This window comes from Nomascus leucogenys, chromosome 2 (assembly GCF_006542625.1).
Source record: "Nomascus leucogenys isolate Asia chromosome 2, Asia_NLE_v1, whole genome shotgun sequence".
In the NCBI taxonomy this organism is placed as follows: domain Eukaryota; kingdom Metazoa; phylum Chordata; class Mammalia; order Primates; family Hylobatidae; genus Nomascus; species Nomascus leucogenys.
In genome coordinates, this window is record NC_044382.1 from 53,371,721 (window position 1) to 53,398,943 (window position 27,223).

At 49.6% G+C, this 27,223-nt stretch overlaps 1 protein-coding gene across 2 annotated transcripts; it reads right to left on the reverse strand.

Annotated features, from left to right (window-relative positions):
- Positions 1–989: 989 nt before the first annotated feature.
- Positions 990–7,054, reverse strand: PDP2 (pyruvate dehyrogenase phosphatase catalytic subunit 2). Of its 2 annotated transcripts, none has more exons than XM_030795718.1 (2): positions 6,871–7,031; positions 990–3,257 (listed from the first exon to the last, which is right to left on the reverse strand). In XM_030795718.1, the coding sequence occupies exon 2, from the start codon at positions 3,201–3,203 to the stop codon at positions 1,614–1,616; it is 1,590 nt and encodes a 529-aa protein (XP_030651578.1). In that variant the 5' UTR covers positions 3,204–3,257; positions 6,871–7,031; the 3' UTR covers positions 990–1,613. The 2 variants fall into 2 exon arrangements, with proteins under 2 accessions (XP_030651578.1, XP_030651585.1); XM_030795725.1 differs by having other exon boundaries at positions 1,231–3,257; positions 6,847–7,054.
- Between the last annotated feature and the right edge of the window lie 20,169 nt (positions 7,055–27,223).

Genomic DNA, 27,223 nt, shown 5'->3' on the forward strand with positions numbered 1-27,223 from the left:
ACCAAACCTAGCTATCTGCTTTTCTTTTCAGTAGGTGGCATAAAGAGGTAAGATGAGAAAAGGGATCAACAAATGTAGTTCAACTTAATTGAAGAATTCTGCCTGATGTAGTAGAGGCAAATAAAATTGTTGGTTTTGTGGGATTATATTTGTTTCCATTTAGGGACACATTTCCTGTTGTTTAAATGCCACAGCAACTCATGAGATGAAATTCATCTCCAAAACGGATCCACATAACTGAATTTCCAAGTAAATACAAAGAGTCTATAGCCCACAGAAACCATTACAAATTACACTTTTATTTTTGCCCCAACTCCTATACTAAATATGGTCTAATTCCTGAGGACTAGCAATGGTGGTTTATCCCACAGTCTTGGGGCAAGCGTCCCATCTGATAAGTCTCACTCCTCCCTCCTCCCCACCACCTCTCAGGAAAGGATTCAGAGAATCTTGGTTAGAAACTGTTGTCCTTAAGCCTTTGTGTTTTCACCTCTCCAGATAGAGGTTGAATCTTAAGTCCACAATCCACTAAATTAACCTGTCCTGTCTAAACACGCCTATCACCATAACTATCACATGCAATCACATTTTCTCCTTTCCTGCAGCCACAGGAAGCAGGAACATGTGAAAGATTCTTTCAGACAGTATTTTGTAGTTGGCAGGCGCAGGATGAACGAGGGGTTCAGCATAGCAGAGGTAGAAGGATTGTGTGGAATTAACAGAAGAATGTTTGAGAGGTATAATCAGAAAGCTTAAATGCTGTGAATCAACCCCCAAAGGCTCAGCCCAGGAGGAAATTTTACTAATGCAAGAAAGGTCAGGAGTTAAGGCATAGACTAGTTACCTCCTAGCATGGCTCAAAGTTTCTGGAATGGGACTCAGTAGAGGGGACAAAAAGCTGCACCAGTAAATTCAGCTGGTCCAGAGGCATAGATCCTATCAGCTGAAAACCAAAACAAGTCATTCCAAGCATGCTTACAGTAGGTGTGTTTGCAAGTTTAAGGATTCAGTTTTAAAATAAACAAAAACAGAACTAGAACGTAGTATTACAAAATTTCTCACAAGCATAATCACAAAAAAACAGTTAGGATATTGCATAGAAAAGTGTCCTGTAGTATGCTTTGTAAACCTAGGCCTTAGTAATTTAAATAAAAGACAAACAAATAAAATATCTCTTCATAGTCTAGAAGTCCATGATTGTGAATTCAGGAGAATTATCAAATTTGCAGATTTTTGTGGCAAGACCTAAGAAGATCCTGAAGTTCTTTATTCTCAGAATCATGATTAAATTCACCCTTTGAAGGCTCAGGCTGACACAGTTTAACAACATCTTTATCAAATGACTTGGGCTACACGAGCCCAAGCCAATTCTGTAGACTTTAAGCTCTGTCCTCTCTGCATATAAGACTTAATCAGAACATACAGGGACATGAAATCACTGCTATTTCACTGTTTTTAAAGCTAGGCTGCTTGTTTTTTTCCTCCTGTGAGTCTATTTAGCAAATTAAATCTGCCCACACTTCTAATAGTAAGGTTTGGATAGCTAGTTTAGGAGTAAGTGAAACGTTTCAGAAGAGCATTTATGTTAACCTTGACAATAGGATGGGAGATTCTTAACCCCCCTTGTAATATGCACCGATTGATTCTGAGTTAAAATACACCACAGTGACAGTGATATCATCCCTGTACATCCTCGCCAAGTCCTCTGGCAATGTCAGCATTGCCGCCAGCCGCTCTGCCTCCATCTCCCCATACTCATTGTTCCCGATGGCATGTCTGATCAGCCGCGTGGCTGCATTTTGGTCAGCCTCGTGGAGCCCGCTGGCTTTCCTCTGCAGCAGCAGGCTCTGCATGAGCCCCAAGTTGGCGGGTCTCTGGGCCAGGTCTGTCTTGTGCCAATCTGCCTCAGCCAGGTGCCCCACCACCAGCCTTACCACGTCCTCATTGCTCAGCATGTCCCACAGGCCATCTGAGGCCAGCACAAGGAACTTATCCTGGGGCCTCAGCCTGTGGTATGTAACCTCAGGCTCAGCAGTCAGGTAGGGTGGAGTGTAGCAGTGTGGGGGTGTGAACTGGTAAATGTTGAGGGCCTCGGTATTGAAGCCCCTCTCCAGAATGCTGCGCTGCAACTCTTTACTCCACTTCAGCTGAACATCCCCAAAGGCCCTGCAGGGGATGAGGACGCCCAGCAGCCTGTCCTCCATGATGATCGTCCTGTCCTCTGACTCAGGATGCTCCCTCTTTAGCCGGGACAGCTCAGCCTGGTTCCAGGCATTGTGGTCACGTGTAAGGGGCAGACAAGACCACATGCCATTGTCCTCCTGGACACCAAGGATGGCTCGGCAGTCACCAGCATTTGCCACGTGCAAGTGAATTCCATCAACATGGGCCATGCAAGCTGTTGCCCCAGAGAAAGCAACCTGGAGTGACAGGTTCCTTGTCACCTCATCTTCCAGCGGGGCCTGGATTTCCAGCGAGATGTCAGAATCCAGTCTCTGGAAGGAGTACATTAACGCTTCTTCAATGCTTAGTCCCATTTCCATGTGCAAGTCAAGCAGTTCCTGCCAATAGACACGGAGGTGGTCAAGATGCACAGATGTGACATCCTTGTAGATGCTGTCCCCCGGGTGCTTGAGCCAATGCAGGATAGGCAGCAAGGGTTTCATGCTTTCCATAGCTCCCTCCATGTGCTCCAGAGTCTGGTGGGACATCAGGGACACTGCCACGTAGTAGAAGAGCCTCTCGCTCACTGCTTGGGCACATGCATGACCGCCATGTCCATCGAAGATGCCAAACATCAGTCCATTGGTTTGCAGGCAGGAAGCTACACCTCGCCGGTCCTCCACTGGGGAATTGGCAGCCAGCTGGTTGCTCTCAAACCGCAACACTGAATTTGGGACTCTGCTTTCAAGGTCAAGAATCTTGTGGGTTGACTCGCCAGCTCGAAGCACTTCATTTATCTGCTCAGGGCTGAGTTGCAAGTGAAAATCATCTTCCTCTGTTGATGTGTGTCTGTAGGCTTTGCACAGAGTAAAGCTACCACATGGGGAACTGTTTAGGGTGGGTGGCACTCGGGAAAAGAGCCTCCATCTTAATTTATTCCTATTTGAGACATACCTGGAGTATAAGCGTCTGCCCCCTTGCAATGTGGCAATGCTGTTCCTTGTAGAATTTAAGATCCAGTAGGACACAGTACTTGACATTCTGAAACTATATCAGCAAATGTGTTCCTTCAGCAAAAAAGGATATTTTTAAACCTAAAAATTAAAAAGTTGAAATTTCAAATTTAATTTCTTTCTTTTTTTTTTTTTTTTTTTTTTTTTTTTGAGATGGCGTCTCGCTCTGTCGCCCAGGCTGGAGTGCAGTGGCGCGATCTCTGCTCACTGCAAGCTCCGCCTCCCAGGTTCATGCCATTCTCCTGCCTCAGCCTCCAGAGTAGCTGGGACTACAGAAGCCCGCCACCACACCTGGCTAATTTTTTGTATTTTTAGTAGAGACAGAGTTTCACCGTGTTAGCCAGGATGGTCTCAATCGCCTGACCTCGTGATCCACCTGCCTCAGCCTCCCAAAGTGCTGGGATTACAGGTGTGAGCCAAAGCGCCTGGCCACAAATTTAATTTCTTAAAAATACTGACTTCTGAAAACATTTGCTAATATCCTGAACAAAAATGACTTAGAATAAACTATTTAAAATACACTAAACTCACTCTCACCAGCAGACTATAAGTGTTCATTTAAATATCTGCTTCGGGGGCCGGGCGTGGTGGCTCATGCCTGTAATCCTAGCACTTTGGGAGGCCAAGGTGGGTGGACAGCTTGAGCCCAGGAGTTGGAGACTAGCCTGGGCAACATGGTGAAACCCTGTCTCTCCAAAAAAATTAAAAAAAAAAAAATTGCCAGGCATGGTGGTGTGCATCTATAGTCACAGCTACTTGGGAGGCTGAGGTAGGAGAATCATCTGAGCCTGGTAAGTTGAGGCTGCAGAAAGCAGTGATTGTGCCGCTGCAGAAAGCAGTGATTGTGCCACTGCAGTCTAGCCTGGGCCTCTCGCTAGACAGGGAGTGAGACCCTGTCTCAAAAAAAACAAAAACAGGCCTGACGCGGTGGCTCACGCCTGTAATCCCAGCACTTTGGGAGGCCGAGGTGGGCGGATCACGAGGTCAGGAGATAGAGACCATCCTGGCTAACACGGTGAAACCCCGTCTCTACTAAAAATACAAAAAATTAGCTGGGTGCGATGACGGGGGCCTGTAGTCCCAGCTACTCAGGAGGCTGAGGCAGGAGAATGGCGTGAACCCAGGAGGCGGAGTTTGCAGTGAGCCACAATCACACCACTGCACTCCAGCCTGGGTGATAGAGCGAAACTCCGCCTCAAAAATAAATAAATAAATAAATAAATAAATAAATAAATAATCTGCTTCTGGCGTAGTGGCTCATACCTGTAACCCCAGCCACTCCAATGGCTGAGGCGGGAGGATCACTTGAGCCTAGGAGTTCCAAGACCAGCCTGGGCAACATAAGGAGACCTGGTTTCTACAAAAAATTTTTTTACAAATTAGCTGGGCATGGTGGTGCACACCTATAGTCCCATTCACTTGGAAGGCTGAGGTGAGAGGATTGCTTAAGCCCTGGAGGTCAAGACTGCAATGAGCTGTGCTCCTGCCACTGCACTCCAGCCTGGGCGACAGAGTAAGACCCTGTCTCAAAAACTAAATTTTACATACATGTATATTTCCCCACTAGTCTATAAACTCCATGACTCAAGCAACTATGGCTGCCTTACACACCAACAGCTTTCCAGTGCCTGGCCCTGTACCCAGCACACACTAAGTCCTCAAATACTGACTAAATATGACATTTTCAGAGGCCCAATAGCACACTAGCTGTGATACTATCTTGTGTAGCATCAGACACACTGCAGATGAGGTAACACTCCAGTTATCTATTGGTGGAATGGGAATATTAGTCTTAGAAGGTTTTGTGAGAATTTAATAAAATATGACCCTTCTGCTAAAAAAAAAAAAAAGTAGTTATTATTTTCATCATTAGGTATATATACCCCTCTAGTCATTCTGTACTTTTTTTTTTTTTTTTTTTGAGATGAGCCTGGCTCTGTCCCCAGGCTAGAGTGCAATGGTAAGATCGTGGCTCACTGCAGCCTTACCTTTCTGGCCTCAAGGGATCCTCCTGCCTCAGCCTCCCAAGTAGCTGGGACTACAGGCATGTGCCACCAGGCCCAGCTGATAGACAGGTCTCCCTGTGTTTTCCAGGCTGGTCTCAAACTCCTAGGCTCAAGCGATCTTCTGCCCTCCGCCTCCCAAAGTGCTGAGATTACAGGTGGGAGCTACTGTGCCCGGTCATTCTGTACATGTTTTTGTAGAGTTGTAACCACAACTTTGAATCTAGCATTCCTGATAAGAGTATTTTTTCACATCTGATGGCTACATTTTGACATAAATAATCACAACTTACTTAACTATTCTCTACTGCTGGAGATTTAGAGGTTGTTTCTACTACTTGCTATTTATTAATATAAAATACCAAACTGGATTGGGCACAGTGGCTCATGCCTATAATCTCAGCATTTTGGGAGGCCAAGGCGAGAGGATCACTTGAGGCTAGGGAGTTTAAGACCACCCTGGGTGATACAGCAAGTGCCCCATCTCCACAAAAATTTTTAGATTAGCTGGGCATTACAGGTACATGCCTGTAGTCCCAGCTACTCAAGAGGCTGAGGTGGGAGGATCGCTTGAGCCAGGAGTTCAAGGCTGCAGTGAGCTATGATCAACACCACCGCACTCCAGCCTGGGCGACAGAGCCAGATCTGTCTCTTTAAAAACAACAACAACAAAACCCCACCAAACTGTACTGCCTTATGCAGTAACCTTTTCTCTACTTAGGTTTTATCCTAGTTATTTCCCAAACAAGGAGTCAGTAGGTCCAAGGGTGTAGACTCATTGCCAAACTGATTTCCAAAAGCTTCACATCTGCCTCCACAAGGGGATGACGAGTTTCCTAGTCCCTTCACTAGCCTCTGGTGGTACTTTTCCTTGGAATATAATAAAATTAAATTAAAAAAAAAAAAAACAGAACAAAACCTTGACCCATTATAATGAGATTTTCTCCGGTTTCATGTATGAATCCTGCCCTCGGGATCTCGAGATCATTTGTCGAGATCTCAAGAGTTCCCAGGACTGAGGACAGTCCCCTCACTTCCCCACCCCCTGCCAGCCCACCCCGCAGAAGTCGGGGCGGGGGCGGTCTGTCCTGGAGTAGAAGGTGCCTGACGCTCCGGCCCTGCAGTCAAGGCAGGCAGCGGTGCAGGGAGATCCACCGCAGCCAGGACGCAAACCATTTTGCATCCTTAAAGAAAACAGACAGGTCCCAAGTTCAAATCTCTGACTACAGTCTCATTGCTAAGTGCATGGACTCCGGAGCCCACCAAAACCGATCTCCCTAGAACCCCGGCACGGCCGTACCCCAGCTGGGTGCCCCCGGGTGACCCGCTTGGTGCCTCTGAGCCCCGGCTTGCCAGCCTGTAAAACAGGGGCGCGCAGTCGGGACACAGAGCTCCAAGGGGTGCTCGATGGGCCAGAGCAGCTAGTGGGGTGCCCCGGTAGGTAGCCAAGGGTCCTCGGCGAGCCCGCGGGCCCACGTGGCGCGCGCACGTGAGTGGGGTGACCGTGGTCGTAGGCCCAGCTAGTCCCTCTCCGCCGCGGACCCGCCCCCTCACCTCAGCTCTCCGCCCAGTCACCTGAGCCGGTGCCGCAGGCCGGGAGGGACAGGGGCCGGCGAGGCCTGGCGGCGAAAGAGGTGTCCACATCCCCCGCTCGTTCCCTTCCCTACCTCGGACCCTCGCCCGCTTCTCACCAGCTGGCGAGGCCACAGCCGCCCGCTCGGTCCGGTCAGTTCCGCGCCTGCGCACAGTGCCACAACTGCGGCCACCAGGTCCTCACCTCACCCAGGCAGTCCCTAGTCAGGACCCAGCACCAGAAGGAAGCGCCCTCCCGCCAGCCCTAGTTGGCTCAATTGCGGAGGCGGGCCTTTGATGGACAGAGGTATTGCCCAATGGCTAAAGAGGATGAGAGGCGGGCAGAAAGGCGGGGCCCGGGAGGGGCCAACACCGCCCCTTACCCCTGCCTGGGTGCTGAAAGTGTTCTAGCGCTGGCCTACGGGACCAGGCAATCACGTGCCTGAGATCGCCAGCTACTTGGCCGCTACACTCTGCATACCCCGAACCCAGCGGCCTCCCCAATTCCTCACCGTTGTTAGAACGCCCCACTGCTTCCTCTCCACTTCGGTGTCGACCACTCCAGAACCCTCTCCTGAGCGCCACACCCTGGTGTCCAGCCACCTGGACACCTGCCTCTGGAGGCCCCCAGGCGCCTCTAACATAACTTCCCCCAAACTCAGCTTTCTGCCACACTTGCTTGTTCTCTTCTCTCCTAACCCAATAATGGCCCCACCATCTGCCCAGAGACCCAAGCCAAAACCCTGGGACGCATCTTCTCCTTCCTCTCCCTCACCTTCTCTTTCCAATTATCTAATCCTGTAAATCCTATCTCCTAAATCTCTCTCCACTCATCCATCCGGCGACGCAGCCACCCTATTCCAAGCCTCTCACTTGATTTTACGGTTTTCCCTCCTTAACCTTTGGCTTGGTCCTAACCACAGAGCAGAACAGACAGAATGACGCCCCTCCCACCTTTTTTCGTGGTTGGTGGGTAGAGACAAGGTCTTTCTATGTTGCCCAGGCTGGTCTCAAACTGCCGGGCTCAAGCAATCCTCCCACTTCAGCCTCCCCAAAGTGCTGGGATAACAGACGTGAGCCATCACGCCTGGCAGAATGACACTTCTGAAACTCAAATTCCAAGACCGAGTGCGGTGGCTCCTGCCTGTAATCCCAGCACTTTGGGAGGCCAAGGCGGGCGGATCACCTCAGGTCAGGAGTTTGAGACCAGCCTGTTTGAGACCAACATCACGAAACCTTGTCTCTACTAAAAATACAAAAATTAGCTGGGAGTGGTGGTGCGGGCCTGTAGTCCCAGCTACTCGGGAGGCTGAGGCACGAGAATCATTTGAACCAGGGAGGTGGAGGTTGCACTGAGGCGAGATCATGCCACTGCATGCCAGCCTGGGAGACAGAGTGAGAGTCTATCTCAAAAAAAACAAAAACAGAAACAAAAACAAAAAAACCCTCAAATTCCTGCCCTAAAGTCTTTAGTGGTTTCCCACAAACCATTAAGCTTTGAACTGACCATTATATTGGTCTGCTACTACCAGCATGGCTGGCGGCTGGTAGGTTGAGAGAGACAGAGAACCCCGACACCGGATAATCCCTCCGTCCCTTCTGGTCCTAACATTGTGGCATTCTGGTGATCATCTGCTTCCTTATAAATTATTTTAACAGAACTCTTGTAACTATGGTAAGTCAGATGGAGTCCTTCCCTGGAGACAGAGAAAAATGGGAGACAACCAGAAAAAGCCACTTGGAGCCCTGAGAATGTGGTTTTCCAGAAGGAAGACACACTGGCTTGCCTGGGCAGCCTGGCCAGCCTCCTGGACCCAAGGACGTGGTCACAATAAAACTGCTCCTGTCAGACTTGCCCTTGTATATTTATAGTTCCACTCACCCTTAGCCCTTTCCAGAAGTTCAAAGTCAGGGTTGGCAATATCTCTCTTCCTGCATATTAAGAGACCCAAACTAAAAATAAGTCTAAGTGTTTCTAATAAATGAGTGCAAGAGAATGCAAAAGCACACTTCTGCCCTCCCCCCAGCAGACAGGTCATATAGGGTCACAATGGGTTACCCTTCTGGACAGAGACAGCAATGTTTAATTATTCAATCTGCAGGTGTTATGGGTGCCCACAATGTGTCAGGCCCTGGGCTGACTGCTGAGACACACAGACGGCTGCCCCCGCCACTTTCCTGAGAAAAATTACATCATTCCACCAAGCCTGAAACCACTGAGTTTTTCTAAGTTACCACACACACCCACTTCCAAAGTAAAAATGCACCCTGGAGGATTTTATGCACACTGGAACTTTCATTTCAAGGCTATAACCAGTTCAGTCACCCTATATAGGATGGCCCTCACCGGATCTCTCAAGGCTTCCTTGTCCCAAGGTCTTATAAGCAAATACGAAGGAAAAGGATTACTTCTCTCTCCTTCGAGAAAGGGAAAGCATAGCTCGATTGGTAGGTTGTTTTTGTTTTTGTTTTGATGTGGAGTCTCACTCTGTCACCCACTCGGGAGGGCAATGGTGTGGTCTTGGCTCACTGCAACCTCCGCCTCCTGGGTTCAAGCGATTCTCCCGGCTCAGCCTCCCAAGTAGCTGGGACCACAGGCACGTGCCATCATACCTGGCTAATTTCTGTATTTTTAGTAGAGAGGGGGTTTCACTACGTTGGCCAGGCTGGTCTCAAACTCTTGACCTTGTGATCCGCCTGCCTTGGCCTCCCAAAGTGCTGGGATTACAGGCGTGAGCCACCATGCCCAGCCGTTCGCTTGGCATTTTTAGAGAAAAGATGTAAAAATATTCAGCCTCACTCAAAACCAAAGAAATGGCCAGGCACAGTGGCTCATGCCTGCAATCCCAACAATTTAGGAGGCCGAGGTAGGTAGATCACTCGAGCTCAGGAGTTCGAGACCAGCCTGGGCAACATGGTGAAACCCCCCCCTACAAAAAATACAAAAATTAGGCTGGGCGAGGTGGCTCACGCCTGCAATCCCAGCACTTTGGGAGGCCAAGGTGGGCAGATCACTTGAGGTCAGGAGTTTGAGACCAGCCTGGCCAACACAGTGAAACCCCGTCTCTACTAAAAATACAAAAAGTTAGCCAGGTGTAGTAGTTCGTGCCTGTAATTCTAGCTACAGGAGGCTGAGGCAGGAGAAGTGCTTGAACCTGGTAGGTAGAGGTTGCACTCCAGCCTGAGTGACAGAGTGAGACTCCGCCTCAAACAAACAAACAAACAAACAAAACAAAAATTAGCTAGGCATGGTGGTATGCATCTGTAGTCCCAGCTACTCAGGAGACTGAGGTGGGAGGATGGGAGGATGGCTTGAGCCTGGGAGGCAGAGGTTGCAGTGAGCCAAGATTGTGCCACTACACTCCAGCTTGGGCAAAAGAGCCAGACCTTGTCTCAAAATAATATTAATAATAATAATAAATAAATAAAATAAAAAGAAATGCTAATTATATGAACCATTAATTTTTGTCAGTCAACTTGGTAAATATTAAAACATGGTTTAAATACATAACATTGGCAAGAGAGCATTGCCATCTTAGCAGGGAGTGTGATATGGTTTGGCTCTTTGTCCCCACCCAAATCTCATCTCAAATTGTAATTCCCACTTGTCAAGGGAGGGATCTGGTGGGAGGTGATTGGATCATAAGGGCGGTTCCCTCATGCTGTTCTCATAATAATGAGTGAGTTCTCACGAGATCTGATTTTTTTCTTTTTTTGACGGAGTCTCACTCTGTTGCCCAGGCTGGAGTGCAGTGGCGCGATATCGGCTCACTGCAAGCTCCGCCTCCCAGGTACATGCCATTCTCCTGTCCCAGCCTCCCAAGTAGCTGGGACTACAGGTGCCTGCCACCACTCTCAGCTAATTTTTTGTATTTTTAGTAGAAACGGGATTTCACCGTGATAGCCAGGATGGTCTCGATCTCCTGACCTCGTGAAGATCTGATTGTTTATAAGTGACAGTTTCCCCTGTGCTCTTGCTTGCCTGCAGCCATTTAAGACGTGTCTTGCTTCCCCTTTGTCTTCTGCCATGATCATAAGTTTCCTGAGGCCTCCCCAGCCATGCGGAAATGTAACTCAATTAAACCTCTTTCCTTTATAAATTACGCAGTCTCAGGTATTCTTCATAGCAGTGTGAAAACTGACTAATACAGAGCGTACATGGAGGCTACTCAATGGACATACCTTCGATCCACTAATTCTACTTCTTTCAATTTATCCTAAAGAGACAAAGGTGAACATTACAATTTTTTTACAGTAAATATACATTACTCCATCTAGCATAACTTGTATAATGAGGGGGGAAAAGCAAAACTATTTTTTTTTTTTTGAGACGGAGTTCACTCTTGTTGCCCAGGCTGGAGGGCAATGGCACTATCTCGGCTCACCACAACCTCCGCCTCCCACGTTCAAGCCCTTCTCCTGCCTCAGCCTCCCAAGTAGCTGGGATTACAGGCATGCACCACCATGCCTGGCTAATTTTGTATTTTTAGTCGAGATGGGGTTTCTCCATATTGGTCAGGCTGGTCTCGAACTCCTGACCTCAGGTGATCTGCCCACCTCGGCCTCCCAAAGTGCTGGGATTACAGGCGTGAGCCACCTCGCCTGGCCAAAAGTATTTTTATTTTATTTTATTATTTATTTATTTATTCTTTTTTTTGAGACGAAGTCTTGCTCTGCTGCCTAGGCTGGAGTGCAGTGGCACAATCTTGGCTCACTGCAACCACTGCCTCCTAGGTTCAAGCAATTCTCCTGCCTCAGCCTCCCGAGTAGCTGGGACTAGAGGCACATGCTGCCACGCCTGGCTAAATTTTTTTTTTTTTTTTTTTTTTTTGTATTTTTAGTAGAGACGGGGTTTCACCATGTGGCCCAGGCTGGTCTTGAACTCCTGAGCTCAGGCAATCGGCCCGTCTCGGCCTCCCAAAGTGCTGGGATTATAGGCGTGAGCCACTGCACCCGGCCACAAAATTATTTTTAAAACAGCCAGATGCAAGAGAATAGCTTGAACACAGGAGGCAGAGGTTGCAGTGAGCTAAGATCACTCCAGCCCAGATGACAGAGCAAGACTGTGTCTCAAAAACAAAACAAAACAACAAAACCACCCAGGTCAGTGACAGGGGTAGAGAAATGGACCTCTTGGATGATTCCTGCAAAGCCCCCTGATTCCTCACCTATGCAGACAAGACTTTTTTTTTTTTTTTTTTTTTTTTGAGACAGGGTCTTGCTCTGTCACCCAGGCTGGAGTGCAGTGGCACAGTTAACAGCTCACTGCAGCTTCAACCTCCTAGGCTCAACAGGCTCAACAGGGACTACAGGAGAACACCACCACATATGGCTAATTTTTGTATTTTTTGTAGAGAGACTCCCACTATGTTGCCTGGGTGATCTTGAACTCCTGAGCTCAAGTGATCGCCCACCTTGGCCTCCCAAAGTGCTGGGCTTATAGGCATAAGACTTCTTGCAGGCCGGGCGGGGGTCACGCTTGTATCCCAGCACTGGGGCCGAGGCGGGCGGATCACGAGGTAGGAGACGAGACAGGTGAAAGTCTACTAAAAAAAAAAATAGCCGGGGGGGGGGGCCGTAGTCCAGCTACTGAGAGGCTGAGGCAGGAGAATGGCGTGACCGGGAGGCGGAGCTTGCAGTGAGCCGAGATTGCGCCACTGACTCAGCCTGGTACAGAGCGAGACTCCGTCTCAAAAAAAAAAAAAAAAAAAAAAAAAAAAAAAAAAAAGACTTCTATGGAATGTTAGGAAAGCTGGATTTGAGGATGATCTTGTGTCAGGAAGACCTGAGATGGTGGCAGCCAGTTTCTCTCTCACTATTAAAGCTGTAGCATTGGCCACGCATAGTGGCTCATGCCTGTAATCTCAGCACTTTGGGAGGCCGAGGTGGGCGGATCACTTGAGGCGAGGAGTTTGAGACCAGCCTTGCCAACATGGTGAAACCCCATCTCTACAATAATACAAAAATTAGCCAAGTGAGTGTGGTGGTACGTGCCTATAGTCCCAGCTACTCAGGAGGCTGAAGCACAAGAACCGACCGAATCCGGGAGGTGGAGGCTGCAGTGAGCTGAGATCGTGCCACTGCATTCCAGCCTGGGCAACAGAGCAAAATTCTGTCGCAAAAAAAAAAAAAAAAAAAAAAAGGCTGTAACATCCACGCTGATATCTAGGACAATTTGTAAAAATCTCAAGTGTCTTTGTTCTTTGCCAGTTAGCAGAAAAGCTTGTCATTGCAGTAGTTCTGTGGCATTCTCACTCCCCAGAGCATCTGAATAAAGCCTGAAGAGCTACCCCTCCCTGTGGGGCAGCTAGCTCAGGGATGGTTTAGCAAGCCTTGAGGCTGTGCCAGTGAAAAAGGCTTGAGAATTTTTGAAAAATACAAGTCCTTCTTCAGCCCTTTATTCAAATCTCCTCTGAAGTAACACCACCACCAAGTTTACCAGATTGTTGGGAGGCCTAAAAATTGTTGTTTTAAGCGCCTCAAGCTAAAGCCAATGCTAAGGCTTGCTCTCCTGTAGAGGAGGATGGGCAGACTCTCTGGGGGAAACATGACCTGTGTTTTTCAGCCTCTTTTCCAAACAGGGGAAATTCCTTTCACTCACCAGAAAGAGCAACTGCACACAAGATTGCAGTGATCTGTGCCCTAGGGGCAAAGCAACTGCTCTCTTTGCCACCACCAAGTCACACTCATCCCCAATCAGGCCTTATTCAGGAGCAGGCTCATTATTTTCCATCACCTTGGTCGGGGTGGTGGCTCATGCCTATAGTCCCAGTGCTTTGGGAGGCCAAGGCAGGTGGATCCCTTGAGGCCAAGAGTTTGAGACCAGCCTGGGCAACAGAGACAGGCCAACAGAAGAAAAGAAGAAGAAGGAGGAGGGAGGAGGAGGGGGAGGAGGGGGGAGGAGGGAGGAGGAGGGGGAGGAGGGAGGAGGAGGGGGAGGAGGAGGAGGGAGGAGGAGGGGGAGGAGGGAGCAGGAGGGGGAGGAGGGAGCAGGAGGGGAAGGAGGGAGGGGGGAGGGGGAGGAGGGAGGGGGGAGGAGGGAGGGGGAGGGGGGGGGGGGAGGGGGGGGAGGGGGGGGGGGGAGGGGGGAGGAGGGGGGGGGGAGGAGGGAGGAGGAGGGGGAGGAGGGAGGAGAGGGAGGAGGAGAGGGAGGAGGGAGGAGAGGAGAGGAAGGGGGAGGAGGAGGGAGAGGAGGAGGGGGTAGGAGAAGGAGAAGGAGGAGAAGGGAGGAGGAGGAGAAGGGAGGAGGAGGGGGGAGGAGGAGGGAGGAGGAGGGAAGAGGGGAGGAGGGAGGAGGGGAGGAGGAGGGAGGAGGGGAAGGGGAATAGTGGAGAGGAGGGAAAGTAGTGGAGAGGAGGGGAGGAGGAGGGTGATGGGGGAGGAGGAGGAGGAGGAGGAAGAAGGAGGGGGAGGAGGGTGAGGAGGGTGAGGGGGGGGGGGAGGAGGGGGAGGAGGGGGGAGGAGGGGGAGGGGGGAGGAGGAGGAGGAGGGAGAGGAGGGGGAGGGGAGGAGGAGGGGGAGGGGGGAGGGGAGGAGAAGGGGGAGGAGAAGGGGGGAGGAGAAGGGGGGAGGAGAAGGGGGAGGAGAAAGGGGGAGGAGAAAGGGGGAGGAGAAAGGGGGGGGGAGGAGGAGGGAGGAGAAGGGGGGAGGAGAAAGGGAGGAGGAGGGGAAGGAGGAGGAGGGGAGGAGGAGGAGGGGGGAGGAGGGAGGGGGAGGAGGAGGGGGAGGAGGGAGGAGGAGGGAGGAGGAGAGGGAGGAAGGAGGAGAGGAGAGGAAGGGGGAGGAGGAGGGAGAGGAGGAGGGGTAGGAGAAGGAGAAGGAGGAGAAGGAGGAGGAGGAGAAGGGAGGAGGAGGGGGAGGAGGAGGAGGAGGAGGGAAGAGGGGGAGGAGGGGAGGAGGGAGGAGGGGAGGAGGAGGGAGGAGGGAAGGGGAATAGTGGAGAGGAGGGAAAGTAGTGGAGAGGAGGGGAGGAGGAGGGTGATGGGGAGGAGGAGGGAGGAGGAGGAAGAAGGAGGGGAGGAGGGTGAGGAGGGTGAGGAGGGGGAGGGGGAGGAGGGGGAGGAGGAGGGGGAGGGGGAGGAGGGGAGGAGAGGAGGAGGGAGAGGAGGGGAGGGGGAGGAGGGGGGAGGGGAGGGGGGAGGGGGAGGAGAAGGGGGAGGAGAAGGGGGGAGGAGAAGGGGGAGGAGAGGGGGAGGAGAAAGGGGGAGGAGAAAGGGGGGAGGAGAAAGGGGGAGGGGAGGAGGAGGGAGGAGAAGGGGGGGAGGAGAAAGGGAGGAGGAGGGAAGGAGGAGGAGGGGGAGGAGGAGGAGGGGGAGGAGGAGGAGGGGGAGGAGGAGGGGGAAGAGGAGGGGAAGGGGGGAGGAGGAGAAGGAGAAGGAGAAGGAGGAGGAGGAGGAGGAGGAAGAAGGACAGGAGGAGTAAGAGAAGAAGAGGAGAAGGAGGGGGAGGAGAGAGAAGAATTTTCCATCACCCTGTGGGTCTCAGGACTGAGGCCCGGCTCTGCCACCTACTTGCTGTGTGACCCTGGGGGCCAGTCACTTCCTCTCAGCCTCAGTAAAACTACATGGAAGGGCATTTGTGTGGGCTTTGTGGTTGTCGTTTGCACTCCAATTTGCAAATGTCTCACATCCTTTCAAGAAGGGTAGTTTGGAGAGTAGAACGGCCTAAAAGTCTGGTGGGCGTGGACGGAGAAGAGGAAGCTGGGAGAGGAGACTCGGAACCTCCGAAGCTCAAGCAGCGCGCATTTGCGGCCGAGGCTTCAGGGGACACGGCCAGCAGGGGGCGCGGCCCGGCGAGCTCGCTCCCAGGAGGCGCACGCTGTGGGAGACCGCAGAGTCGACTGCGTCAGCAGGCAATGGCCCTGGAGCACCGGCCTGAGCTACCCAGGGAGACGGTGGATCTCCAGGAAACCGTAGGATCCCCTCCCCACCTTTTCCGGGGAAGCCCTGGTCGGAGCGAGCCGGTGAGCAACTCTATGCAAAAAGCATGCGAGCACTGGGGGCTGCGCACAAGGGTGGTGTGCAGGGTGTCAGCACCCCAGGTGGGGGCTGCAGGGATCTCACCTCGGCCTGAGCAGGCGCGCGGTTGGAATGGGCCAGGACAGAACATCAAGTGGAAAAACACGTTTACAGCAAAGAAGAGAAGGCGTTTTGATAACAACAATGATTTATTTCTGTATTTCTTCTCTATCCCCTTCTCCTCCCCCTGTGCCCGCCTGTTTATATGCAGAGAAAAGTTTAGTAGGACACACAAGCCAGCAGTTACCAATGCTTATCTCTAGGTCATAAAACTATACGTCTATTTATTTATTTATTTATTTTTGAGACAGTCTCCGGTCAGGCTGCAGTGCAGTGGTGCAATCATAGCTCACTGCATTTGAACTCCTGGGCTCAATAGATCCTCCTGCCTCAGCTTCCTAAGTAGCTGGGACTACAGGTGTGCACCACCACAGCCCAACTGGAACTCTCACATTCTTTATTTTTCTATTTATTTCATTATTTACTATTCTTATATCTTTTTAATTAAAAAAATTTTTTTTTTTACTAATTTATTTAATAGAGACATGGTCTTGCTATTTTGCCAGGGCTGGTTTTGAACTCCTGGGCTCAAGCAATCCTCTCCAGTCACCCAAAGTGCTAGGATTACAGGCGTGAGCCACCACTCCAGCCCTACTCATTTATTTTTTTTAAATAGAGACAGAGTCTCGCTCTGTTACCCAGGGTTGGTCTCAAACTCCTGGACTCAAACAATCCTCCCGCCTCAGCCTCCAAAAGTGCTGCGATCACAGGGGCGAGCCACCTCATCTGGCCTACTTTTCTTATTTTTAAACATGGAACATATATTTAATAATCAGGAGCAATTCATTAAAGTCTGCCTTACATACTTACACATAGGAGTGGGAGGGAAGAAGACATAGCACACCCACTTTCTGGGGCAAGAAGGCAAGAGAGGAGGCCAGGGCGCAGCTGCACCTGCCCCGTGGGTGAGGACTGGAGGCACCGCCCTTGTGGATAGGAAATCCAGGAAGGCTTTCGGGAGAGATCTGAAGGAAGTTAGGGAATAAACCCTTGTGGAATCTGAGAGACAACATTCCACGGAGAGAAAACAGCAGGGACAAAGGTCCTGGCCTTGTGGGCCAAAGGAAGGGCTTGGATTTTATGGCCAGGGCTGCCTGCCCCATCTCCAACCCTTGGGCCAGGGCTGGAAAGGACTTGAGAGGGCATCTCCCTCCTGCTTTCCTAAAGCATGCTCCCTGGAACATGATCCCACAAAATGTTCTGAGAGAAAAGAGCCATAGCCCACTACCCACCCTTGGAAGAGATTCAGAATGCACAGTGTGTATAGTCAAGGCTTTAAAATTCTGCAGTAAAAGGAATCCATCCAGTTTTATTGCAGCAGTGCCAAATGTTTCCCCATGAACCTCCTCTTTGCTGTAGAAACTAGTCACATCTGGCTGGACCCATGTACTTTGTGAGACACCCTTCTATCCATTTTTTTTAAGACAGAGTCTTGCTCTGTTGCCCAGGCTGGAATACAGTGGCATGATTATAGCTCGCTGCAGCCTTGACCTCCTGGGCTCAGGCATTCCTCCTGCCTCAGCCTCCTGAGTAGCTGGGACTACAGGCGTGTGCCACCACGCCCAGCTAATTTTTATTTTTTGTAGAGATTGGACTCACTATGTTGCCCAGGCTGGTCTCAAACTCCTCAGTACAAGCAATCCTCCTGCCTTGGCCTTCCAAAATGCTGGGACTGCAGATATGAGCCACCTTGCCCAGCCCATCCATTCTTTAAGGTGTAAAATAAAGTACAGAGACCTAAACTGACTTCTGCAGGTTCTCTCTCTTTTTTTTTTTTTTTTTTTTTTTTGAGACCGAGTCTCGCTCTGTCGCCCAAGCTGGAGTGCAGTGGCGCCATCTCAGCTCACTGCAACCTCCACCTCCCAGGTTAAAGCGATTCTCCTGTCTCGCCCTCCCGAGTAGCTGGGACTACAGGCGCGTGCCACCACAGCCGGCTGATTTTTTTAATTTTTAGTAGAGATGGGGTTTCACCATGTTAGCCAGGATGGTCTGGATCTCCTGACCTCGTGATCCACCCACCTCGGCCTCCCAAAGTGCTGGGATTACAGGCATGAGCCACCGCATCCGGCCTTCTTCTGCAGGTTCTCTAGAATCCCACTTTAAGCTCCTGGCTGAGGTAGGCCTGGACCCCATTCTCTGGACTCCCATCAAGCCACCTTCCTGGAAGCTTCCCACATTTAGTAGTTGAAGGAGTCAGTTTGGACATCTCCAAAGTCAAAGAGAGAGCTCCTGTATGCGCCTCTAGGGAAGACAGCATCTCCAGCTCCATGCTGTGGTTTTTTATTTGTTTATCTTTAGATAATGACTATAACTTAATTTTAATTTTTTATTTTATGCTATTTTTTTTTTTTTTTTTTTTTGAGATGGAGTCTCACTCTGTCACCCAGGCTTGAGTGCAGTGGTGAGACCTTGGCTCACTGCAATCTCCACCTCCCGGGCTCAGATGATTCTCTTGCCTTAGCCTCCCGAGTAGCTGTGATTACAGGCGTGCACCACCACGCCCAGCCAATTTTGTATTTTTAGTAGAGACAGGGTTTCACCATGTTGGCCAGGCTGGTCTTGAACTCCTGACCTCAGGTGATCTACCCACCTTGGCCTCCCAAAGTGCTGAGATTACAGGCGTGAGCCACCATGCCTGGCCTATGCTTCTTTTTCTTTTCTTTTTTTTTGAGACAGAGTCTCACTCTGTCGCCCAGGCTGGAGGGCAATGGTGCAGTCTCGGCTCACTGCAACCTCTGCCTCCCAGGTTCAAGCGATTTTCCTGCTCAGCCTCCCAAGTAGCTGGGATTACAAGCACCCACCATCATGCCTGGCTAATTTTTGTATTTTTGTAGAGATGGGGTTTCACCATGGTGGCCAGGCTAGTCTTGAACTCCTGACCTCAGGTGACCTGCCAGCCTTGGCCTCCCAAAATGTTGGGATTACAGGCGTGAGGCACTGTACCTAGCCTCTTTTTCCTTTGCAAAATCATTGGTAAAGAAAGACTATAATTTAAATATACCCATGCATTGTCTTCATTTCCAGGGTACTAACAATGTATGAGTATTTCTGAGCCTGCTCCCTGACCCCCACTGCCTCCATGGGAAATACAGTTTCAAACACACTCATAGAAAGTCAAGCACTCTTTAATCAGCCATTAGCAACAATCAAACCCTACAAACCTTCACCTGAACAACCCAGTTCTCCACAGAAGGCTGAGAATCCAGACTGGGTATATTTTCTTCCCTGTTGAGGACCAGGAGAGCACTTTGGCTTGGAGGCTTGTGTAGGAAGTGCACAGCCCATGACCATTTTTTACCTCTACTTTCTCCAAAGACAAGAGCCTCCCCTGGCACAGGGTACCCCATGTGATGTGGCAGTTTAAGAGGCTGGGCCTTGGGTCAGGCAGACGCAAGAATCCCAACACTGCCATTGGTCGAATGAGTGACTTGTACAAGGAACCTCAACTGCATTTGGAGCCTCAGTTTCTCTATCTGCTGAATGGGGGCAGCCGTTCTCATGTATATTGTGGGGGCAGACCCTCCCCCAGCTGTGTGTTCACTGCAGAATGCGGGGCAGGGAGAAGTATGCAGAGTGCTGGAGCACAGCTGCCCTCCTTTCCTTGGCTCAAGAGCTATTTCTGTCTGAAGAACTAGGACCTGTCACTGTAATCAGGGCACCCCCATCTCCAGGCTATGCTGAAGACTGGGTCAACTTTATTTTATTTTTCAATTTAAAAAAAAATTTTTTTGAGACAGAGTCTCGCTCTGTCACCCAGACTGGAGTGCAGTGGTGCAATTTTGGTTCAGTGCAACCTCCACCTCCTGGGTTCAAGCTTCTCGTGCCTCAGCCTCCCAAGTAGCTGAGACTACAGGCACACGCCACCACACCGAGCTAATTTTTTATTTTTAGTAGAGATGGGGTTTAGTAGAGAAGTTGGTCCAGCTGGTCTCGATCTCCTGACCTCAAGTGATCCACCCAAGTAGATCAAGTGATGGGTCTCCCAAAGTGCTGGGATTACAGGCGTGAGCCACTGCGCCCCGCCTTGGTCAACTTTTTTTTTTTTTTTTTTTTTTTGAGATGGAGTGTAGGTAGGTCTTGTTGCCCAGGCTGGAGTGCAATGGCACAGTCTCAGCTCACTGCAACCTCTGCCCTCCGGGTTCAAGTGATTCTCCTGCCTCAGCCTCGCAAGTAGCTGGGATTACAGGCGCCCACCACCATACCCAGCTAATTTTGTATTTTTTTTTTAGTAGAGACGGGGTTTCACCATGTTGGCCAGGCTGGTCTCAAACTCCTGACCTCAAGTGATCCACCCACCTTGGCCTCCCAAAGTGCTGGAATTACAGGCATGAGCTACCATGCCTGGCCTGGGTCAACTTTAATTTGGCTTTTTCTCACACCTTCAGTTCCATGTAACTGCCTCCAGCCCTTGCCCCTGCCGTTCCCTGCTTGGAATGCCCTCTTCTTTTTCTTCTTCTTCTTTTTTTTTTTTTTTTTTTTTTTTGAGATGAAGTCTCTGTCACCCAGGCTGGAGTGCGGTGGCTTGATCTCAGCTCACTGCAACTTCCACCTCCTGGGTTCAAGCAATTCTCCTGCCTCAGCTTCCCGAGTAGCTGGGATTACAGGCATGTGCCACCACGCCTGGCTAGTTTTTTTTGGTTTTTTTTTTTAGTAGAGATGGGGTTTCACTGTGTTGCCCAGGCTGGTCTCGAACTCCTAACCTTGTGACTTGCCCTCCTCGGCCTTCCAAAGTGCTGGGATTACAGGCGTGAGCCACCGCGCCCGGCCCTCTGCCCTCTTCTATCCTTCATAGTTTCGGGGAGAAGTGCACGTCCTTTCCCCAGGAGTCCAGTGGTCGTGGCGCTGGCCAGCTGTCTGCTCCATCCAGTGCCGGAGCTTCTAGCCAGCAGAAGAAGCAAGAGCTTAGGGCATCAGTGAAACGGGAGCATAAACAACAGCAAAAATATTTTATATAGTTTGACAAGTAGCAACCTGCCAGGCAAAGCTCTTTTCTAGCACAGCCAGGCTCAGGCCCCAGGTGGTGGATCCCCGGCTAGGATGCACTGAAGACACAGCCGCAGCTTTAAACGTGGCCACCAGGGGGCGAAAACAGATTGCGGGAAGCACCTGAGCTTCTCATTTCCCAGAGTGGAGGGAGGAAGAGTGTGTAGTGTGTGTGCGTGTGCGCGCGCGTGTGTGTGTGTGTGTGCTCACTCCTTTTCAGGGACCTAGTGTGGGGCGGGGGACTTCACTCCTTTTCAGGGGCCTAGAGCTTGCTCAGACTTCGTTCTGGGATAGACCAATCCTGGCCCGAGCAAATCCTGGCTGTGTGACCCAGAGCGAATGTCTTAATCAATTTGATCCTCAGTATCTCAGTTGCAAAATGGAAATAAGGCCGGGCGCAGTGGCTCACGCCTGTAATCCCAACATTTTGGGAGGCCAAGGCAGGAGGATCACCTGAGGTCAGGAGTTTGAGACCAGCCTAGCCAACCATGGCCAACGTGGTGAAACTTGTCTCTACTAAAAATAAAAAAATTAGCTGTGCGTAGTGGCAGGTGCCTTTAATCCCAGGTACTCAGGAGGCTGAGGCAGGAGAATCACTTGAACCTGGGAGACGGAGGTTGCAGTGAGCTGAGATCCTGCCACTGCACTCCAGCCTGGGCGACAGAGCAAGACTCTGTCTCAAACAAACAAACAAAAATGAGAGAAAGAATAGTACCTATCTCAGAAGGTTTGGGGTTTTGGTTGGGCATAATGGCTCATGCACGTAATCCCAGCACTTTGGGAGGCCAAGGTGGGAGGATTGCTTGAGGTCAGGAGCTCAAGATCAGCCTGGGCAACATGGGGAGACTCCATCTCTACTAAAAATTTAAAAAATTAGCCAGGAGTGGTGGATACTCTGGAGGCTGAGTTGGGAGGATCGCTTGAGCCCAAGAGGTTAAGGCTGCAGTGAGCCATGATAGCGCCACTGCACTCCATCCTGGATGACACAGTGAGACCTTCTCTCAAAACATTAATTAATTACTTATTTTTTAAAAAGGTCTTGGGTCTGATTAAATGAGTCAGTTCATGGACTGTTCACTGATGGGGCCATTCCACAGGCACATGGAGCATGTTCTCAAAGACATCAAAGGAATGTGCTTTAAAATAATTTGTTACTTAACATTTTATTAAAACAAAAGCAGCGTGAGGGAAATCACAATTATGTTTACTTTCCCTGTAGTTACTTGTCAGTTCGGTATCATTTTGGACTATTTTTCTATTTAGTGACATACTTGAGGACCCCATCATCCTCTTGGTGTGTGACTTAAGTGGGTTTTCAGCCCACGGAGGTCTCCACAGGAGCTATAGATGACAGGGCCCCCACTGTCTGTTCAGGGGTGCAGTTCATGGAGGGCCCAGAGCAGTTGAGCAGAAGAGGTCCCTGCAGGACCCAGAGAAGTATAGGTTCTGTTGCATCCTCTGCAGAAGGCCTGGGGTCTTGGGCAGCAAGGCCCTTATAGGGTCCCCCCACCTTCCACCCCCAGAGACCAGCCTGCTCCCCCAGGATTTGGCTATGGGGATGCTGCACCTCAGAGTCCCTTATCAGTGTTCCCACCTGGGCCTCCGTCTCCTTCAGACCAACCCCAACACTTTATTCGCTGCCCTCCTGGGGTGCACTTCCCCCAAGCATAGCCTCTCCTCTCGTCCCCTAGACTTGTTGTACCATCCTGGAGAGCATCTGGGGGAAGGGGTTGTCACATGGTTGGGGAGACCCCTGGCATTTGGGGTGGTCAGAGGTGCCAGGAGTCCTCCCCCAGTTCCACACAACAAGGGATTGTTTGAATCCTTCCTGACCTTCGAGTGTTCCACCAGCATGTTCAGACAAGTGAACGATCTGTTTTGTTTTGTTTTTTGAGACAGACTCGCTCTGTCGCCCAGGCTGGAGTTCAGTGGCGCAATCTTGGCTCACTGCAACCTCCGCCTCCTGGGTTCAAGCGATTCTTCTGCCTTGGCCTCCCTAGTAGCTGGGATTACAGATGTCCACCACCACACCCAGCTGATTTTTGTATTTTTAGTAGAGACAGGTTTCACTATGTTGACCAGGCTGGTCTCGAACTCCTGACGTCAGGTATCCACCTGCCTCGGCCTCCCAAAGTGCTAGGATTACAGGCGTGAACCACCATGCCCAGTCTTGTTTTGTTTCGTTCTGTTTTTTTTAACCAGGCCTCTATAGGTATCTGATGAACAATCTGTTTATCATCATTTGAACCTACAACCTTGCTGTTTTATTTGGAAACACAAAGGGATTTTTGCACAGTTTTAATATGTAGAATATTTTCCAAGAATACAGTTATCAAGTGAAATGAGGGAAGATGGTACTTTGTGTTGAGAATTTTACCAGGAGTTATCATCATCTAGGAAACTCACACCGTGGGGGCAAAAAGATTCACTTTTCTCTGCCTGGTATGCATCTGAAGCCGCTATTTATGGAGCTTCAAAATATGGGTACAGGGTGGGTGTGGTGGCTCATGTCTGTAATCTCAGCACTTTGGGAAGCCAGTGTGGGAGAATTATTTGAGACCAGGAGTTCAAGACCAGCCTGAGCAACATGGTGAAACCCTATCTCTACAAAAAAATACAAAAATTAGCCAGGCATCGTAGTGCACACCTGTAGCCCCAGCTACTAGGGAGGCTGAGGCAGGAGGATCGCTTGAGCCCAGGAGGTCAAGGTTGCAGTAAACTATGATCGCACCACCAGACTCCAGCCTGGGTGACAGAGTGAGACCCTATCTAAAAAAAAAAAAAAAAAAAGAAAAACAATATGGGTACAAACATCAGAAGACTTCATCACATATTTAGTGGCATTGTCCCCCACCATTTACATACTGACATAAATATTATTTTTATTACAAATTACATGATTTGTATACATAAATACAATTTTATTTTTTATTTTATTTTACTTTTTTTTGAGACAGAATCTCACGCTGTTGCCCAGGCTGGAGTGTAGTGGCACAATCTCGGCTCACCACAAGCTCCGCCTCCTGAGTTCACGCCATTCTCCTGCCTCAGCCTCCCAAGTAGCGGGGACTACAGGCGCCCGCCACCATGCCCGGCTAATTTTTTGTATTTTTATTAGAGACGGGGTTTCACTGTGTTAGCCAGGATGGTCTTGATCTCCTGACCTCATGATCCACCCGTCTCGGCCTCCCAAAGTACTGGGATTACAGGCATGAGCCACCGTGCCCGGCCTATAAATGCAATTTTAGTTATATCCATTTAAATACATATATTTTATTGTGTATTATAAATTACTGTCCTTTATATTACAATTAAGGCATCAAATTGATTTTTGAAATTGCGTGCATAGATTAGTTTGAATTTCATTTCAGGCTCATAATGGGAGGCATTGGATTTATCAATATAAAAGTAGGTTCTGAGAATCTCACAAACATAAGCAAAAAATCCAGAAATAAAAGAGATTTCTGAAAAGAGTGACTTCATTTATTGGAAGTTCAAAGTCAGGCAAATATCATTTTTACTCTTAGAAGTCAGGATGATGGTTACTTTGAGAAGGTAATAACTCGGTGGGGACATGTGGGGCTTGGGGTGCAGGAAATACACTTTTGCTGATCTGGATCCTACTTACACAGATGTGTTCAGGTTGTGAAAGTGCATCAAGGGTATATACTGGCCAGGCCCAGTGGCTCATGCCTGAAATCCCAGCACTTTGGGAGGCTGAGGCAGGTGGATCACCTGAGGTCAGGAGTTCGAGACCAGTCTGGCCAACATTGTGAAACCCCGTCCCTACTAAAAATACAATTAGCTGGGCACAGTGGCGGGCACCTGTAATCCCAGCTACTCAGGAAGCTAAGGCAGGAGAATTGCTTGAACCCAGGAGGTGGAGGTTGCAGTGAGCCGAGATCACACCATTGCACTCCAGCCTGGGCAACAAGAGCAAAACTCCGTCTCAAAAAAAACCAACCAACCAAACAAACAAACAAAAAAAACCATAAAGAAGGAGGGTATGTAGTTTTCTGTACATATATTACATTTCAATAAAAAAATTAAAATCAAAATTAACATCACCAAAAAAGGTACAAATCAATATCAAGTGCCTATTGATATTGATATGACACTGAAAATGGATCATTTTTAATTATATTCCAACAAAATAACCTCAATATTTTCATGCAAAAACGTCAAACAAACCCAATTGAGGATATCTTACTACCTAACTAGTTCTCTTCCCTCCCCCTGTCTCCCCTCCCCTCCCCTCCCTTCCCCTCCCTTCCCCTCCCCTAACCTATCCTCTCCTCCCCTACCCTACCCTCTCCTCCCCTTCTTTTTTTTGAGACAGGTTATCCCTCTGTTACCCAGGCTGGAGTGCAATGGTACGGTCTTGGCTCAGTGCAGCGTCAACCTCCTGAGCTCAAGAGATCCGCTGCCTCAGCCTCCTGAATAGCTGGGATCACAGGGTGCTGCACCACCATGCCCTGCTAATTTTTAAAATTTTTTTGTAGAGACAGAGTCTCACTGTATTGCCCGGAGGTGGTCTTGAACTCCTGGGCTCAAGCGATCCTCCCACCTTGGCCTCCCAAAGTGCTGGGATTACAGGCATGAGCCACCGCACCTGGCCCTTACCAGTATTTCTCAATGTTATCAATGTCATCAAAGACAAAGCAATTGGGAAGTTGTTCTAGATAAAGGGAGACTAAAGAGACTCAGCAGCTAATTGCAGTGCATGGTCTGGGTTTTTTGTTGTTGTTGTTGTTGTTATAAAGGCATTATTAGGACAATTAGCAAAATCTGAACAAAGTATGTGGCTTAGATAATAGTACTGCAGCAATGTTAGTTTCCTGATTTCGATTCTTGTACTGTGGTTATGTGAGAGAATGTCCTTGTTTTTTTGTTTTTAGACAGGGTCTCATTCTGTCACCCAGGCTGGAGTGCGGTAGCACGATCTCTGCTCATTGCAACCTCTGCCTCCCGGGTTCAAGCTGTTCTCCCACCTCAGCCTCTCCAGTATCTGGGACTACAGGTGTATGCCACCATGCCCAGCTATTTTTTGTATTTTTTGGTAAAGACGGGGTTTCACCATGTTGGCCAGGCTGGTCTCGAATTTCTGACCTCAGGTGATCTGCCCACCTTGGCCTCCCAAAGTGCTGGGATTACAGGCATGAGCCACCATGCCTGTTCTCGTTGTATTATTCTTTTGACTTTTCTGTAAGTTTGAAGTTATGTTAAAATAGCCTGGTGTGGTGGCATGTGCCCATAATCTCAGCTACTTGGGAGGCTGATGCAGGAGGATCCTTTGAACCAGGAGGTTGAGGCTGCAGTGAGCTGTGATTGAGCCACCAGATGCCAGCCTGGGTGAGACTGAGACCTTGTCTATAAAATGAAAAAAAAAAAAAAAAAACCATAAAATGCCAAAATACAAAGTTAAAAGAAAAAAACTTAAAAAACATACTTAGAGGTGAGGAGCTCTGGGTCTGATAGCAGAACCTTAAATGCTGGCTATTCATTTCCGTTTCCACAGTTGCAAGCCCAGTTTTCCAGGGCTCAGAAGAGGGGCAGAAAAAGAAGGAAGGAAAAGAAATGCAAAGCCCCGCACCTCTGGCCATAGCAGGTTCTTAGTGCTTCAGATACTGAGGGTTCATCTCTAGGGGTCTTAGTTTACAGCAAGGACTTGGTAAGGTTGGCTGAGGTGGTTAAGCTCTCGCCTGCTAACAGACACCTGATGTTTTTCTCCAGGCCCCCTCTCGTTTATTTTTGCTCACTGGTACTTCTCTAAACCCCTGCATCATGACCTATGACCTCTGACCTCAGGGGGTGCCAGGCTCAAGGCAGGCGCCTAAAAGACTGTAAAACTGGATGCTGATGCCCTGACCTGAGCCCCCAGGAGTTGCTGTAGCCACCCCTGGTGCCGGCGAAAGCAGCCAGGTTGGCGCTGAGCACTCCGTCCCCAGCCTGGGGTCAAAGGGTGCCTGTGAGCCTCTTTGCACTCAGTGGACCAGAGCTGCAAAGTGGGGAGGGGTTCCCCTCCAGGGTCTTTCCACTGCCCCCAGAAACCACAGGTTTCTGGATTTAGTGCTGGGGCCAGACCTTCAAAGGCTTGGCGGCCCCCAAAATATCTTTTCAGCTCACCTGGCCCTGCCTGGAATTGTACCATTAGAGCCATGCTCTCCAGGAAAGAAATCATTTCCAAGCATTGACTTCTCTGAAAGTCAGACCTCGTTGTTGTATGGGTCATGGTTCACGAACTTGGATATGTGAAAAACATAGAATGCCTTTATTTTCTGTAAATCCATTAAATCTCGCTCTGCGCTCCTATTATATTGGGCTGCTGGGAAATTCAGCCTGCAAATGCTCCTGTCACATTGATGGACTAAGGTCTGGGGGGCTTGGGGTCTCCTCCAGTTTTTAGCCCTTG